The sequence below is a fragment of the Centruroides vittatus genome, unplaced genomic scaffold (assembly GCF_030686945.1).
Source record: "Centruroides vittatus isolate TY-2023 unplaced genomic scaffold, ASM3068694v2 contig_400, whole genome shotgun sequence".
NCBI lineage: Eukaryota > Metazoa > Arthropoda > Arachnida > Scorpiones > Buthidae > Centruroides > Centruroides vittatus.
The window spans coordinates 4,430,370-4,447,966 of NW_027122215.1; the positions used below are offsets into that span (position 1 = coordinate 4,430,370).

At 29.6% G+C, this 17,597-nt stretch overlaps 2 protein-coding genes across 6 annotated transcripts in view; one reads left to right on the top strand and one right to left on the bottom strand.

Moving 5' to 3' along the window:
- Positions 1-6,461, top strand: part of LOC136976478 (cysteine protease ATG4B-like) — a 35,896-nt gene extending 29,435 nt beyond the window's left edge. For 3 of the 5 annotated variants that reach the window (XM_067271776.1, XM_067271779.1, XM_067271778.1), the window contains 3 exons: positions 5,813-5,887; positions 6,075-6,183; positions 6,259-6,461. In XM_067271776.1, coding sequence (XP_067127877.1) covers positions 5,813-5,887; positions 6,075-6,183; positions 6,259-6,320 — 246 coding nt within the window. In that variant the 3' untranslated portion in view covers positions 6,321-6,461. The remainder of the gene's footprint in view (positions 1-5,812; positions 5,888-6,074; positions 6,184-6,258) is intronic. The other 2 variants (XM_067271777.1, XM_067271780.1) reach the window with 1 other exon arrangement.
- Positions 6,444-13,895, bottom strand: LOC136976480 (protein phosphatase 1L). Its single transcript, XM_067271781.1, has 4 exons — positions 13,386-13,895; positions 10,216-10,468; positions 9,065-9,195; positions 6,444-8,875 (listed from the first exon to the last, which is right to left on the bottom strand). The coding sequence occupies exons 1-4, from the start codon at positions 13,821-13,823 to the stop codon at positions 8,486-8,488; spliced, it is 1,212 nt and encodes a 403-aa protein (XP_067127882.1). The 5' UTR covers positions 13,824-13,895; the 3' UTR covers positions 6,444-8,485.
- Between the last annotated feature and the right edge of the window lie 3,702 nt (positions 13,896-17,597).

Consider the following 17,597-nt stretch of genomic DNA (forward strand, 5'->3'; position numbering starts at 1 on the left):
TAGTTTATATTTTAGTGTAAGTTAGTTGTAAGATTACAAGTCCGTATTTCCTTATTTGTCATGAACGCGTCCTTTTGTTCTGTATTCGCTCGATTCTTTGCCCCAATTTGGGATATTGTATAACATTAAGAGTTGGAATCCGAAAGAATCCTGTATATTGCTAATCATGTGAAAAAAAATAAATAATTGTTGTTATTTTTTTTGTATACTGCCTCTTGTGAACTATTGTACACTTGTGTGACTATCACAATGGCGTCCGCGACAGGATTCCAACTCTGATATCCTATTGTGTAAATGGAATCCCTGATATTGTTACATTTTTTTTTTTTTTTTTTGAAAAATACATACATAACATACATATATATATATAAACCAGCAACCAGCAACCCTTCCTTTGTCGTAACAGGTTTCCTGGGGATGATCCCCATGTTTTCCAACTCACAAAATGACTCTGTCAATATAAAGCAGTTTTTCCAGACTATAGAGAACATTGTCACCCTGGCTGGTTGGAATGATGTCGTGAAAATAGCAGTTATGCAAGCAAGGCTAAAAGGGGGAACCATTGACTATTTTTTTTCTGCCTTCTTGAGCAATATCCATCCTCCTATGAGGAAATAAAAAAGAATTTAATCAAGTGTTTTGATAAAAGGAAAGCTGGGGAGAAAAATATAATCAACCAATTACTGAACTTAAGGCAGGTGGGTAACAGTAACAAGTCGGTTACTGATTTTGCCATATGTACTAGAACTCTATTGTCTCATGTGGTTAAGGATCACCATGAAATTGACATGCTACACGATGATCTTATAACAGAAAGATTTGTGAAGGGGTTAAATGGCTGGATAAGGGCAAATGTACTGAGGCGATCCCTGAAGTCCTTGGAGGAAGCGTTTGAAATGGCAGAAATTGAGGAAAAGATTGAATTAGAGTGCAATGGCCTGAGCAAGTGTAAAGGGATCTTTACTACTACAAAGGAGAATGTTGAGCTGGTCTATAGCAAAAATGGTGTTACTCATGCCTCTCAAGTTGATGGTGAAAATAAGATAGACAAGACAGAAAGACAGATTGAGGCCCTGACAGAGGCTATTAGTAAGCTTGTAGGTACTAGTGACAGGGAAGCTAGGGGCAATAATAAGAGATGCTTTAATTGTGGTAAAAGCGGGCATTTCGCCCAAAGTTGTCCAACACATGGTAACCCTAATTTAAACTTATAAAGGGACGCCATGACCACCAGTATCATGCTTCCAGTATAAAAATATACCTGGCTAAGCATGTTTTTCGGTCTAACGGGTCTCCCCCTCATTAAGGGTAGAATAAATAGTTTGGATCTGATGTTACTAATAGACACTGGGGCAGAAAAGTCTTTGTTAAGCTCTGTTGTTGCGAACCAGATACCTAAAATGTGTATCAACTGCACTATCATAGATACTGATAGAATGGCATACGGGGGATAAACAGTGTGGTTACTGAGTGCAAGCAAATATTACAGGGTATGGTAGTGTATGGTGGTAATAATCATGATACTGCCATTGTGTGCATGTCACTCCCTGATCACATCGAATATGAGGCGATATTAGGGATGGACATCATCAGTGGCATCCGAGAAATCGTGGATAGCATGAGGAAGGCTATAGTATGTAAGTTTAGTAATATATATGGTGCTCGCATATCTCCCAGAAATTTGTTGATGATATCCCTGTCCTAATTGATCATCTAGATCTCCATAAGGAAAAAAAAACTGTACGACATACTAACCAAATACCTGGAGTGTTTTGCCACGTCAATTTCTGTCAAAAATTTCAGTGTGCCTTTAAAGGCACACTGAAATTTTTGCATAAACCAATTGTAGAGGCCCAGCAACTGATCAATACATGCCAGTATTGTATATCCAAATGCTACTTGAAAGAACTAAAAACCTCATATCATCTTATTTAGAAGCAGGTATTATTGAGGAGAGCTCCTCTGCTTGGAATTCCCCAATACATACAATCGAGAAAGAGTCAGGTGAGTTACACATGACACTCGATCTGAGGCATGTGAATGAAGTTATGCTACCCCAAGAATTTTCCCTAGCGTGGGTTGATGAAATATTAAACAAATTTCGTGGGAGTCATTACTTTTCAGTTTTAGACTTAAAATCAGGATATTTTCAGATTCCCTTTGAGAAAGGGGAATCTGAAAATGTGAATCTGGGAATCTGAAAGCAAAAATGTGTCTTATGGACACATTTTTGCTTTCTCAACACCCTGGGGTAAATATCAAATGTGTCGATTACCCCAGGGAGCTAAAAATAGTGGGAAATTCTTTCAATATGTTATGTCTAACCTCTTAGGACAGTTTTTAGGTATAAACTGTTCCGTTTTCCAGGACGACATAGTCGTATTCTCTAGGGCTATAGATGAACACCTGGAACTCCTTGATAAAGTCTTGGGCATTTTATCTAATGCTAATTTAAAGTTACACCAGGGCACCTGATAAATAGGGATGGTATCTTCTCAGATCCTGAGAACGTGAATGCCATCAGGAATATTAGTTCCCCTGTCAGTGTTAAGGAGATATGTAGATTCTTGGGTATGGTTGGCTTTTTTCGGAATTTTATCCCTAAGTTCGCCGAGGTGGCCCTACGCTTAGTCGAACTTAGGAGAGAAAAATTCAAATGGGATGAAAATTGTCAGGCAAGCTTTAATAAATTTAAGGCAATTCTTACGAACCCCCCTTTACTTTCACATCCTAATTTCTCAGACCCCTTCTATTTGTATACCGATGCATCTGACCACAACTGTGCAGATGCAGTGTTGGGCCAATTAAGAGGTGAAGGTTCGCCCCAGTCAGCTATTTTAGTAGGAAATTCCGTGGTGCCGAGTTGAATTATGCCACTGTGGAAAAGGAATGTTTGTCCATCGTGCTTGCGCTGCACCATTTTAAACCCATTGTACTTGGGCATGAGGTAAAAATATATTTGGACCACAAACCCTTAACTTATCTTAAGAATATGCATAACCACAATAAGAGATTAATGCATTGATCCATGGAACTATCTGATTACAACCTAAGTATATCTCACATCAAAGGAAAACAAAATCCTGTAGCAAATCTACTGTCACACCCCACCGAACATGAGAACCCCAATAGATTTAGGGAATACAATATGAATATTGTGAGTGATGACTTTAGGAAACAAATAGTCGAGTCACAGGAAAGTGACAAATTCCTTAATAAAATAAAAAATCTGACAAATTGTGATAATAATGCCTCCATCCCCGGCACTGATATCCAACCCGAGTACCAGTTGGAGGGCGGGATACTTGTCAACATTAAACTGGGCATTATGGGTTGCGCCATTGGAGCTGCCCGTGCATTGGGAAGGATATGGTGGATGACATAAAGGAAGCCTTTCATGCCTCTCCCCTCACTGGGCACTTTGGTGCCGAGAAAACCCGCAACCTCATAGACCTCAATTATCATATCAGGAATCTATCTGCTCATGTAAAGCGATATATCAGGGCCTGTACTATATGTCAATGACATAATATGCATCATAACCGTGCTCCTTCCAAGAGACTGAGACAGTTGAACTCCCATTTCAGAAGATCACTATCGACATAATAGGTCCCCTTAATGTTATGCTGAGAGGCTACAGATACTTTGACCAAATAGGAGAGGCTACAGATACTTTGACCAAATACTATAGGAAAGTTGGTCAGACAATTCTCCCTAGAGCCTTCAGCCATTGAGACAAATGTTTTAAAACAAAGTACATGTATATATGTTATGGACAAAGTGATTAATACGGGCATTATGAATAATGACCAACAAAATCGGGCGTTGTAATAAATTTCAATAATTTATCAAATTGACCGGTCATTATGAATACTGCTATCACCTAGTCGGGCAAAGTGATAATAATAAGTTGAGGAGTGATCATACAACATACGCTAGCCAATCAGCACTCAGTTGCGCATGCATATTGCGTTTAGTACCGAATTTGGCGGCAGTCGCGACTGTTTGTGCTCTCAACAGGTTGCTCCTGGAGGGGAGTCACCGGCAGGCCGCCGATTGTTTAACGTCACTAGTTATTTATTCATGGTAGTTCTTGAACACACATATCAATAACTAGTATGTATCAATATCTACTAACGTTAAACAATTGGTGGCCTGCTGGTGGCTCCCCTCCAGGAGAAATCCGTCAAGAGCACAAACAGTTGCAACCACCGCCAAGATGGTGCATATAGGTAAAATTTTGCCATTTAATTAATATAGTTAATAGTACTTAGTTTTAAAAGTTACATGTTCTTTTTAAAATACTTTGAAATAATTCACAAAAAATAAATATTTCTAAATGAAATAAGTGGAGGTTTTTTTAATCAAATTTTAAATTCGGAACTAAACATGATACGCACACACAACTGAGTGCTGATTGGCTAGCGTATGTTGTATGATCACTCCTCAACTTATTATTATCACTTTGCCCGACTAGGTGATAGCAGTATTCATAATGACCGGTCAATTTGATAAATTAATCAATATTTATTACACTGCCTGCCCTTTTTGGTCATTATTCATAATGCCCAATTAATCACTTTGTCCATAACATATATATTGAATACTTAGCAGGTTTTTTTTGTAAGAAGACCTAAGTTTTGTATTCTCTTTTACTTGTCTCACAGAGTAACTCACTTGAATTGGTGCAGACACTATTATTCCAGAAGCTAAGAGTAAATGTATGCAGTTCACATATGATATTTAAAGAACTGATTCTCAGCTGGAAGAACAAGGAACCAGCTGAAAATCAATCCTTGATTGTTCTCTCTCCAGATTCAGAAAAATAAATTTTTTTGGTGGTGATTAATTTGGGCATCATTTTATTAAATTGGTAAATATCACTTTACATGTTTGTAGAAGGCATTTTGCTCAATTTTTAAAGTACAGAATTCAAATTGTACGTAAAGCTTTTCCAGTGTGTTATTGGACTTCAATTTCTTTTCAGGGGATGTCCATAAATGACATCCATACTGGAAGGTGGGAGGGGGTTGAACAAACTGGAACAATGAGAGAGTAAACATTTCAAGAAAAATGCAGATGTAATTAATTTATGGACAGTTCCTTATGAAAATACTCATAAAGTTGAAATTATTTTTATGATTATTATTATTCTAGATAAGAATTTTGGCAAAAAATATATTTCTTTTGATATGAAGAAAGCATTTAGTTTTACGTTTTGTTAATTATTGAAATTCTCACGAAAAAATTTTCTTTATTGTTTCTTCATAGAGTAGTTTTCATTTGCATTTCATTAATTTTTAAACTGAGTAAATATTATTGGAGAGCAATTTTTTTTAAACATTCAAAAGCATTCAAAAACATTCATTTATGAAAAAATATGTTTCTTTTTATATCATAGTATGATGAAATCCAAATATTGATGAACTTTATAAAATGCTTTTTCTTGCTTAAACTTTTAATTTTTCTGGATAATAAAGATAATAATCAGGGGACCAAGTACTACTATTGGGGACCAGACAATGAAACCAGATGGGTTAAAAAACTACAGGAATTTTTCAGGGTCAAGGTACTCTGTTATGTCCTCCTTCATTAGGCTGCCCCATTGCGAGCTTGATTAATTAAAAGTATCCTCAGTGTCACAGAGCAGAGAATAAAAAAAAAAAAAAGTATTTTTTTAATATTTAAATTGGCCATAACTATTAAAAACAAAATTAACTATTCAATGTAATATTAAAATGTAAATAATTTTTATAATTTAAGGTAATTTTATTTTTAATGACGACAAAAATTAATACTATGTATTTTCTAGTGTTTTTATTTTCAAACTGAAGAAGAATTTGATAGCTGGTGTGTTCAAGTGCATAAGGTAGGATGGAAAAAACAAGTTAAGTATTTTTTCTGCAAAATTCTATTTTATTAGAATATATAAATAGCAAACATTACTTAATCATTTTTATTGATTTATTTAAAAATAAAACAGATATAAATGGATATATATAAAAACAGCATTACAGAATACAAAGATCAATGAATGTATACACTGTATTTCAGAATTTAATTTTTTGTTGTAGTTTTTAATTGCTGCAGAGACTCAGCCTTTGTTTGAACTTAGCAAAGAAAGACCACTCCATTGGCCACCTCTTCAAGTAGCTGATGATAAACAAGCAGATAGCAGTCTAGGTTTGTATTGTTTTTCATTTTAGAAAAGTAGCTATTTGTTTATGCAGCAACACCTCAAATTTTTTTTTATTTCAGAATTTACATTCGTAGAAGAGAGAGCATTTGAAGCATCTGATGATGAATTTGAAATTTTATAAAATATTATATGTAAATTTTTAAAATTACCATGTACAGTACATGCCTGTATCTATATATATATATTTGAATTTGTTTTAAAACTCTTATATTGTAAAAGCTGTATAAAAATAAAAACACACACATTTTAATACACAAGATAACATTTGCTCTTTAATAAAAATTTCTATATACAAAGATTTAATGATAAAAAACAACAATGTACAGGAATCATGCTCATTGCTAACATTAAAAATAGTGCAGTTGCAAACAAGTGTAGTTTTATATTCTACCATTTTATCAAAATGACACACTAAAATTTTAATCATTCAGGGTCAAGGCTAACAGAATAAAAAATAAAATATATATAAGGAAAAATGAATATTTTAGACGAATAATAAAAATTTGACAAACACATTGGATAGTGTACAGTACATTCCAATATTAAATGGAAGTTGCAATTGCTGAAAAACAGCACATTATTATTAAATGCCACAAATTAATTTTTGCATTGTCAGAGCTGTAAAAGCTTTAATATATATACATGTATATTTTCAACGTAAGCAATTTACAGTCAAAACTGCATAATTTTTTATTTTTAGTTTATGACAAAATTGCATTGTTATATTTACAACAAATATTAAATTCTTCTAAGCAAATGAACATATATCCACTTTAATTCAAAAGTATGAAAATAAAGTTTCTTTTAAAAATATATAATTTTTTTTATGATTGAAAAAAGCAATTTAAATCCATAATTTGTTAAAATGCTAAACCTTTGACTATCATAACTTGTGCCTCTAGAAAAGGCATTTCAATATCACATTAGTTATTACTTAGAGTATTTGGTAACAGTTTGTTTCTATACACTTGCTATATCAATCTGGACTCCTAATCCATTAATTCAATGCTCAACATTCTAAACTTCAGATATTTTAGCACCTTATAATTCTATATTTGAATGTTACTTGTACTAGATAATTGTTAAATTAACCCTTCCTTGGTGGTGATAAACATTGTTGAATGACTGAGTGGAATAAATTTATACTTCAAACAAAATTAGCAGGCAGAACAAACTTGATAAGACATGCAAATATTAAATGAAACTGAATTAATATAAAGAAAGGAAAACTTACATGCGTAATATTTATAGAATGCTATTTATCGTTATGTCGGGCCCCATCCCTCACCACCTTTGTGTCACCACCTTTGTCGCCCCATTGTGGGCCTGGCTGAACCCATAATGGGCCTACTAAAAGAGGCCCTCTTAGTGCCCACAGGGCAGAAAGAGTTGAGAAAAAAAAAAAAATGCTATTTATCAATATAATTAATCAGTTAAGGTGACAATTGAAGTAAAGAAAAAAAAACTTTCATCTCTTTTATAAGTACATAAAAAAGATGAAAAGTAATTTTTAGTAGAAACAAGTGAATTCATTTATTCAATTTATTTGTTCTTTTATCAAACTATTTCACATTGAATATAGAATTGCAAGAGAGTAAAATTTAAATAAAAGGCATCATAAAAACTCAAATATTTGTCTTAATAGTTAAAAATTCATAAACATCTGTGATGTAATAAAATAGAATATGCACTAACTAATAAAATATATAATGCAATAATTTATATTTTTTTTCTATATTTTGGTTATTATATTATTTAAGTGTTATTTTTGCTGTAAAACAAATTTGTTGTTCTGAAATTATTAATTGGAATAAAGGTCAAATGATTGTCAAAGTAAAAAATATTAGCAAAAAAAAAATATAGTTACTACAATATAAAAATATATCCCACTCAGCCATGGAAGAGTTAACCTAATTTAGAGCTTTAAAAACAAGACTTAAAAGTGTTCTAAACCTATTAAGGAATTGTAATAAATATTTTAGCACATTGCCACCATATGGTTTCAATATCTAATTTGTAAGATTAAGATTAGAAACATGTAAAACAAATATCAAACAAAATGTATCAAATTATTTACAAGACAGATTCAATATAGACAGTTAAAACTTAGAGCTTTCTAGACAAATAACTTAAAAAGGATATTTAAATAAATTACAATAACTTCTAGTTCTATTCATCACACATAACATGCAAAATATGTTCATACAGAAAATCATACAATCTAAAACCAAACATTTTTTTGCTAAATAGCAAGTAAAATTTATGTATATATGTATATACTGCAATTTATTCTTCTCTCTTCTCTGAACCCTTCGACTGATAACTCCGAAAATCCACTACCATGACGGTAATGTTGTCTACTGATCCCCGCCGATAGGCTTGATAGACTAGACTTTTAGCACCCAGATGAGTTTCATTCAAATTTTCATTTATGTGAGCTACTGCTTCTTCATTTGTAAAAGTGTCCCATAACCCATCCGTAGCCAAGATCATAAATTTTGGTTTCAAGTCATCCAAATTAAAGGTTAATATATCTGGTTCTGCAATGATAAGTTTACGATCCTTTAGTGGAAAGTCTCCAAGTGCTCGGGATGTGGCTAAAATTCCAGCAACTCTCCACACGCCGTTAAATGTGATAAAACCTCCCGCTTCTTTAATACGCCTATGCTCTTTCAACTGGAAAAAATGAAGTAATTCAATGAACAAAATTTATAAAAATATCAGGTTTCCCTTAAAATTTAAAGTGCATTTCTTCTAAACAAAAAAAAAAAAAAAATTATTTAAGAATATCTTAAAATATATTTTTTAAGAAACTGTATTATTTCATATTCATTGATTAATTAATTAATTCACAATTTGAATTACCTGTTGTGGTTTGTGATCAAACGAAAGCGGTATAGTAGTTCCTTTACTGTCACAAACTACACCACGAGAATCACCAACATTTGCCACAATCAACTGATTATTATATACAAGAGCAACTAGAGCAGTAGTACCTGAAAATAAACTGATTAATATCTTAAAATACATTTTTATTTTCTAATAACTATTTAATGCATACAAATTAAAGTAAATTTTGTTCAAATGATTTCTTTTCCTAACATTGTCATAATAAAATTGCATTGTATTGAAAACTAATTGCATGACTTGCAAAATATCTATGATTAATGATGTGGAGTCCTTTGGATTCTCTCCAAGAAGGTGATAAAACAGGAAAGAATTCCAAAATTTTTTCATTTTGTATTCAATATTAAAAATTAACAGCTATTTTATATGAATAATAATAAAAAAAATGGATACGCATATTTTTATGTTTTGTATTCTGCAAATAATTTGTTGAACTGATTTTGACGATTCTGTATTTATCATAAAAATCTGATTCTTAAATTTCACATAAAAACAAACGACTTAATAATTAATAAAAATTTTTAAATTATTTAATACTAATGATGCTATAGATGTGCTATTATAAATATATAAAACACATTTTGTAAGTTACTAGATCATTGCCAACTTTAATTGAAATTCATTCAAAAAGTTATTAAAAGAGATGGAGATGTAAAAAAAGATGGATAAAGTAAATAATATTTTCGACAAATTACTTAAAACTGAATAAAAAAAAAAAAGGATTTGATGTAGAAAATGCAAAAAGAAGGAAAAAGATGATGTTTTCAAAAAAACAAGTTTTATTTAAAGATTATAAAAAGGAAAGTGAAGTATAGTATGAAGTTTTTAAAAAGAAAAAGTTCAGCCTGATTGTAAGGTATCTGGGTCACCTTCAGAGATCAGAAAATCTGGGTCAGTTGGTATTCATGTCTGCATTAAATGTCCTTCACCTTCAGAGTTCATAAAACTTGTTTAGCAAAATCTTGTTTATTATACTGAAATCTAATTATGTAATTCTATATTGTAAATATTAATTCTTGATTGTTTCAAATAATTAATAAATTACTTTTATTCAATATTATATATTTTGTTGGAAATTCTGAAGTACTACTACATAATAAAATTTTTACCAGCGACATCTCTTGATGCTTTTGCTTTATTCAAAAGTTGTTCGTCTATGGTTAAGATTTCCTCCGTAAGGAGTCGAGAAAATTCGCTCGTTAGTGCCGGGAAAGTTAGGCCGTTGGTGTTTTCCTGTTTTTCGTCTTGAGTTTTCGTTATTTTGATCGAAGCTCTTCTATTGATGTGGTTATGATCTTTTGCAGTCTGAAGCTTCTTAATCAGCGTCTTGAAAAGATTTTTCTCTACAAATTCTGCAGCGGACTATAAATTAAAATATAACAAATCTATTTACGGAAAAAAATAAAATCTACTCAAAAATATATTATTATTTTTATTGATTAAAGCAAAATTTTATCATCTCAATCACCAAATTCAATTTTGGGGTTTACTTTGAATAATTGGCTAACACTGCAAAGGATAGTTTTATCAAATTAAATGAAAGATTTGAATTTTAGTTTTTTCTGTTGTTAATAATATCAAATGCAGTAAAATTTATATCGAATTCTAATACGGATCAACTTTATTAGTGAAAATTTTAATAGGTTAAATTTTATAGTTAAATTGCATTAAATATAGCTAAAAATAGAATAGAAATAATTTAAAAAGACCAAATATAAATAAGCTTTGTTTCATGATATATGTTATAAACACATTTTGTTTTTTCGTTCATAAATTATTATTTTTTAACTGTTTTATTTGCAATTTTTTATGATATTTTAGGTCAATTCTGAACACTTTAAACATATAATAAAGGAAAAAGTTATTTCTGAATTACATGATTAATCTCAAAAAGTCAATATAAATGAAGTAATTGTTTATCAGTAAATTATTTAAAATCATTTTATAAAAATTATATCACCACCTCCACAATTTATAGTAGTTATGTCATGTAACTACATCTGTCATTTGTGGTTATAGATGTTAAGTTTCAATTATAAGAAAAATAAATAAATTACATTTCTACACATGCAAATACTTTAAAATTTCAGAAAACATTAGAAAAACACTGCCTTTATTCAAATCTAAAGTGAAATAAAGTATTATTATTATTATATTGCATAGATAAAATATCAATAGTTAAATAAATTATGGCCATACCTTCAAACTAAAATATCTGAGTATATTAATATATAGTGTATACATTTATCAAGATTTAAAATTATTTAAAGAGGAATTGGTAGGAATAAAGATATTTAGAAGAATTAAAACAATGGACAATACAGAAATGATATTGAAATAGCTGAATAGACGTAGAAGTGGTAATCATACAATGTAAGAATTTGTAAATAGAGAATATTCAAATGGGATATTGTGTTCAATGTCATCTGCACATCTGGTCATGTATGAAAGAAATTTTGTGATGAAAAAATAACATAGTTTTTAAAATTAAAATTTAATAATTTATTAGTGTACTAAAACAGACTTCAATAATTAAAATACCAATAAATATTTTTTAAAAAATGTTCCTCAAACAGTATATTTTGTAGAATAATGCTGAATCTAACTTTTAAGCATTAGTAATACATAAAATTCATTTACACAATTACAAAAACATTATATTTGAGCTTTATTACAGAAATTAATATCAATTCTGATTCAGAGAGAGAATTTTATTTTTCTGTCATGCTTTAAATGAACAATAATGAACAATTTATATGTAATAACAGCATATTACTTAGAAAACTGCAAAATATAGATAGTAATTAGATTGAAAATTATAAAACTAATATTAAATGACAATTATCGTCATTTAGTAGTACGAAAAAATCAAAATTTAAAGCCACGTAAAATGAGTCATAATAATATGATATTCCAAAGTATTAGAGCAACGTTCAGGACTTTCTCAAAATAATGTTGGAAGGCATACAAAATGATTAAATTAATTTCTAAAAACATAAATCTTTATTATATTTTAATTACTTTCTAGTGAACGAAATTATAGATATTATCTTAAAAACAAGATTGCCAAGTGCATTAATAGAATTACTTTGTTTTATTAGTATAAAGTAATTACTATTCATACTTTCAAAACATTAATATCTTACATTTGTTCTTTTATTAAGTTTTGTGATTTATGCATTCTACATTACAAAATTAATCTTAATTGCTTCGTCGTATCAATGATGATTTAAATTTATATATTTTTCCTGTTGAATTAAATGAGATCCAAAATAAAATAAGTTTTAAAGATTTTGAGATCTGTCTGTATATAAACAAGTTACATTTGTGTGCTTACGTGAACAGATGAACAAATGAAGTTTTGTGCAATTTAATCACATGATTAAAGCTTGAAATTTGAATTATGCATTCAAATTCCAAATTCTATAAGTTAATATATACTTTATGATAAAATGATTCCGACAACCAAATAACATTTGAACTTTGTATTATTCTATTATAGCAACAGCACAAAAAGATTAAAATCTGAAACACAAATGAAATATATGCAGTTTTTAAGATTATGTATGTATGTTACAATGCACAAATAGTTTGATCAATTATTTTGTAGTTTACGGTATTGTGAAAATTAGTAAATTATTATTCAGAGCAAATGTTTTTGTGCAATGATGCAAGGCCCCAACCACTCATATACATCTAAATATAGATACACTACATTAAAAGGAATAAAATACATTAAAGTGGAGCAAGTTCCAGTTCTACAATAAGTTTGTTCAAACAGTCATACAAAGTTTAAAAATAAAATTCTTAAGAAGTCAAACAAAATTTAAACTCCCATTTACGTAAGAATATTTTGCTTTATATAAAGTGTCGTAATTACAACTTTTGTAACAAAGTGCACGGCTAAAAATATTCGTTTAAAATTGCCTGTTATTTTTATAAATCGAATATGTAAAAACTTCTCTAACAATAGGAATTTTGGAATTAATTTTTCTTTATTTTTATACCGAATTTGATTATTTATGCGAAATGCCAATAGATACAGACAAAAATTAAATAATTAAGCATTCGGAGATTCAATTATTCCGGTTATTAGTCACACTCTCTTACTTCCAACCGAACCAGCTGTATAATTTACATTAGGAACGTTTTAAAACTTGTACAGCCTGTATGTCTGTCTGTATTAAAACTTATACAGCCAGTATGTCTGTCTGTGTGTGTGTATTAAAACTGATATTAGATTGAATTTTTTGGTGGATTTTGAAAGGATAGATCTCACCTCTCCACCGTGTCCGTCGAAGATGCCGTAGAGCGAGATGCCGTTTTCGGGATCGCTGACCAGTTGGTATCTATCCTCCATCTTCGCCCTCCTCCCTTGGATGGCATAGACGGCAGCGTCGTCTCCATCCACTTCCCAAGTAGCGTTATCACTTCCTTGAGGCGAATTAACAAAAAGATGGAACCGTCCCTTCCCAGCTGCATTTAGTTGCGCTGCCAAATGGAATTTATTCAAAAAATTGATATTCCAAACTTCGCACGACTGCAACAATAGAACTACGGCTACGACCGCTAGACTGACGATTAACGTTTCCGGCCTTAGAAGATTACGAAAAAATACTGCAAACGACGTCCAATTTAATGGGAAATTAATAATAAAGCGCGACATCGTCTTTAATTGAGACAAAACGACGATTTCTTCTTCTAATTCGTTTTCCATCTTTTAGCTGGCAGCGAGTTTGCGCAGTGAAACATGAAGCGAAGAATAGATTATTACGTCATATGGAATTTCGTCGTGTTAATTTCTTTAATATCTTTTATAGTTTACTTTATCCGTTTACTTTTTCATATCTGGTTAAATGGATAAATTAATTGACGAAATTCGTCCGATACGGATATATAATTCATCGCAATTGAGTGTCTCGTGCCGTTCTATTTATATTTAGTGCCAATCCATTCAAGGTATCGTTTACGTTTCCAAAATACACGTTCAAGTAACTTTTGTCGATCTACAAAAAACAGGACTTAATGAAATGTTTAGAATCCACCAAACTCTAAAAGATTATCAATTATTTTACTTATAAATCTTCAAAGTTTACTTTCTTAGTGAAAGAGAAAGTTGTGATGTCATTTTTGAATAAGCACGTGGTCAACTTATAATGAATCTGTTCAACATTATGAATTTCAATTCTGCTCTTATTTAAAAATATAAATGAAAGTAGCTAAATGATTTTATATTAGACTTAAAATATCTTTGGAAGTATATTTAGCTTATATTTTAAATGAAAACTGAAAAAAGCATGTTTCAATTTAACACTCAAGTTTTAATATATGTAATTTTATTGATTATTATTAACAGGAATAAAAGCTGTATATACTTCTTAACTGATTTTTGTAATCAGTTATGAGTTCAGTAACACTGTTAAGATAAATAAACTTGGTTTAATGTACTTGATTAACCATGATACATTTTATAATTGTAGGTTAGAGTTTTTGATCTGAGATAAAAAAAAAGTTAAAGGAAAATCAAACTTGTTAATCTAGTTTATAAACTCAGTTATATATGTTAGAATTAAATACTGTATACTGATAAAATTAAATACTGAAGTTGAATAATAAAATGTGATGCAATTAAGATTTGGATTGAAAAATAAACTGTTATTAAAAATTGCTTTACTAAGTTCTGAAGTAGTACTTTAGAGCTCTAACTTAATTAGTAGAAACTAATGATAATAGTAAATAACTAGAAAAAATCACAATTGTGTAATTTTTTGCAATATAAATAATACTATGTATAAGTTAAATTTCAAGGATAAACTAATATGAAGATATTTATTTATTTTTTAAAGTAAAAAATATATATTTTTGGGTTTGAAAACATCTAAGTTCAAAAAAATAATTGTTTTTATTCATTATTTCTAATATAAGATTTCATATATTGTATTACTTTATATCTAATTTTTATTTTGGTTATATCTGATAATAATATAAAATTTTATATTGTTATTTTTATTATCTCAGTTTTCATGTACAACTGTTTTAGTAGAAAGTCTGCTAAATTATATTTTTTAAATATTTCTATAGTCTAACTTAAGAAAGATATTATAATTTTCATATTTTATATTTTTAAAAATCTATACATGTATAGGCCTATTATATATTCATTATTGATAGTATTATATAATCTAGTCAAATTATTTCAAATAAAAATATTCAGGAATAAATGTTTATTTAGTTCAATACATAATTATTTGTGTGTAATAGTCACAAATAAATAACTTGTAACAATAAGGATGAATGTGTAAGAACTTTTTAATTTTCTAAGTTTCAATCGAAAAAATATTAAAATGTGTTACTATATTTTTCAATAGTAATAAATTTTATTTTAAGATTTCAGTTAAAATAATCATTAGATTCATAATCAGTTTTTGGGCTAGATCTCAATCAGTATTTCTAGCTTGATCTAATTAGATTTTGATTTATATTTCAATCTGAATACCTTAATTTATCCTCTGGAAATTAATATTTATTTCTCGAGGTTTTCTGTTATGATCTACTTTGTATATTTATCATTCTTACAGTATTAATATGATATGTTATGAAAACAATTTTTAAGGCTATATTCTTGTAATATAATGTAATGTTACATTTTTTCAATTGTTCAGGGCTATATTATATCTAAATGTATTATAAATTTTCATGTAAATTCTGTATTAAAGTTTTTATTGCCAAACAGTTGAATTGAACATAATAAAAATCCTTATGTATGTAAAAAATTAATAAGAATAAAAAGTTTCAATATTGGGATTCTTATTTTTTTTTATAATACTGTATATTTCTGTGGTAATATATCTAATAAGCTGAAGCTGTCAATTCAAATATTGTAAATCTTATAGAATAAATAATAACAGAAATTTGCTATTTAATCTAACTTATTACTATATTATTTATTACAAAAAATACCATAAACTATAAATTAATATATTAAAACTTTAAACAGATGCATTTTAGTTTATTAATTTTTGTTAGCTAATTAAGTAAACAATATGTAACAGAGCATTTATTAAAAATTTTGAATTTATATTCAATTTTTTATTCATTCTATATATTGAAACAGCAAAAAATATTTTTATGTAACAGTTACAAAAATATATATATACTTCTGTAATAATTTCTGGTCTTCCTTATATCAAGTACTTTGTTCCCTAATAAAATTAGTTAAAAACAGGTAATATAATGACCAGTGTTTTAATTATTATTTGTTTGCAATACAGTAGTTTAAATTGCTGACCTCTGCACACAAAGCTAGAACTAATTTAAAATCGTAGGCACAAAAAACCTTTCACACACTGTTTCTAGCAAACAAATTAATGAGCACAAACGTTTTTGGCCGTTTTAAAAGGCCTTCTTCAGGTGCACTGAGGACGGTTGGAAAGTCGGATAGCAAATGTTTACGTGACGTCATTGTTTATGAGGGGTTTCCTCTTACAAGTGACGTCACTTGTAAGAGAAAACCTTCATAAACAATTGACGTCACGTAAACATTGCTATCCGACTTTCCAACCGTCCTCAGTGCACCTGAAGAAGGCCTTTTAAAACGGCCGAAAACGTTTGTGCTCATTAATTTGTTTGCTAGAAACAGTGTGTGAAGGTTTTTTGTGCCTACGATTTTAAATTGCTGACATTTTTTAAATTCAATTTATGGATAACAGGAAATAACACTGAAGTTGATTTGCAATTTCTCAATTTTCCAACATCAGGATCATTATTTGACATTCGTTTTCAATCTTATATTGCTTGATTAAACTTTTCTTTAACTATGGTACGCGTCATTTTGTACAGACTTTCTTCCTCTTTATCCCCATTATCATATTATGCTTATTTGCCATGTTGCCATTAATTACTTCATCCTATGAGTTGTCCTCATCATTTTTCCTGATCAACTCCTTCCTTATCCTCATTCAACTTCTAGTATACCCATAGCTATGGGAAGCTAAGCCCCCTTAGCTTAGTTGGCAATGCCTACATGTAGTATATATATAATATATGCTCTTGCTTTCAACATGTAAACTTAAGCTATGGTTATTTATTTTTTACACTTAAACTCTAGCTAATAGGTCTAGTGCTGGATGAAAGAAACAAAAACACCAGTCGTAATGTTTTCAGCTTGCCCCTCTAGCCTCCCAATGATTTGTTCCTGGCTACCAGACTGACTTCTAGTATCAGATATAACTCCAGTTAACCCAATAAAAGTGTGCCTGCTAATAGAACTTTTAAATATGAAGTTAAAATGAAAAAAGGGAAATTCAAATAATGCTAAAAACTTATTTTATTGCATGTCAATAAAAATTAACAAACTCATAACACTCAAAATAATATTCTTAACACATCCTTTCGGCTAAATTCTTATAATTTTTCAGACTATTTAATACAGAAATGATGTGATGTAATCACTGTGTGTTCCACATTAAGGATAAAAGTGTAGAAAATTGTA

Bases quoted from the DNA above. Each gene is read 5' to 3' on its own strand.
- LOC136976480 (XM_067271781.1), bottom strand. From the start codon at position 13,823: ATGGAAAACGAATTAGAAGAAGAAATCGTCGTTTTGTCTCAATTAAAG. The intron at 10,469-13,385 runs GTGAGATCTATC...TTTAATTTATAG, and splicing joins TCGACGGACACGGTGGAGAG to TCCGCTGCAGAATTTGTAGA. The intron at 8,876-9,064 runs GTAATTCAAATT...CATTTTTTCCAG, and splicing joins TTGATCACAAACCACAACAG to TTGAAAGAGCATAGGCGTAT.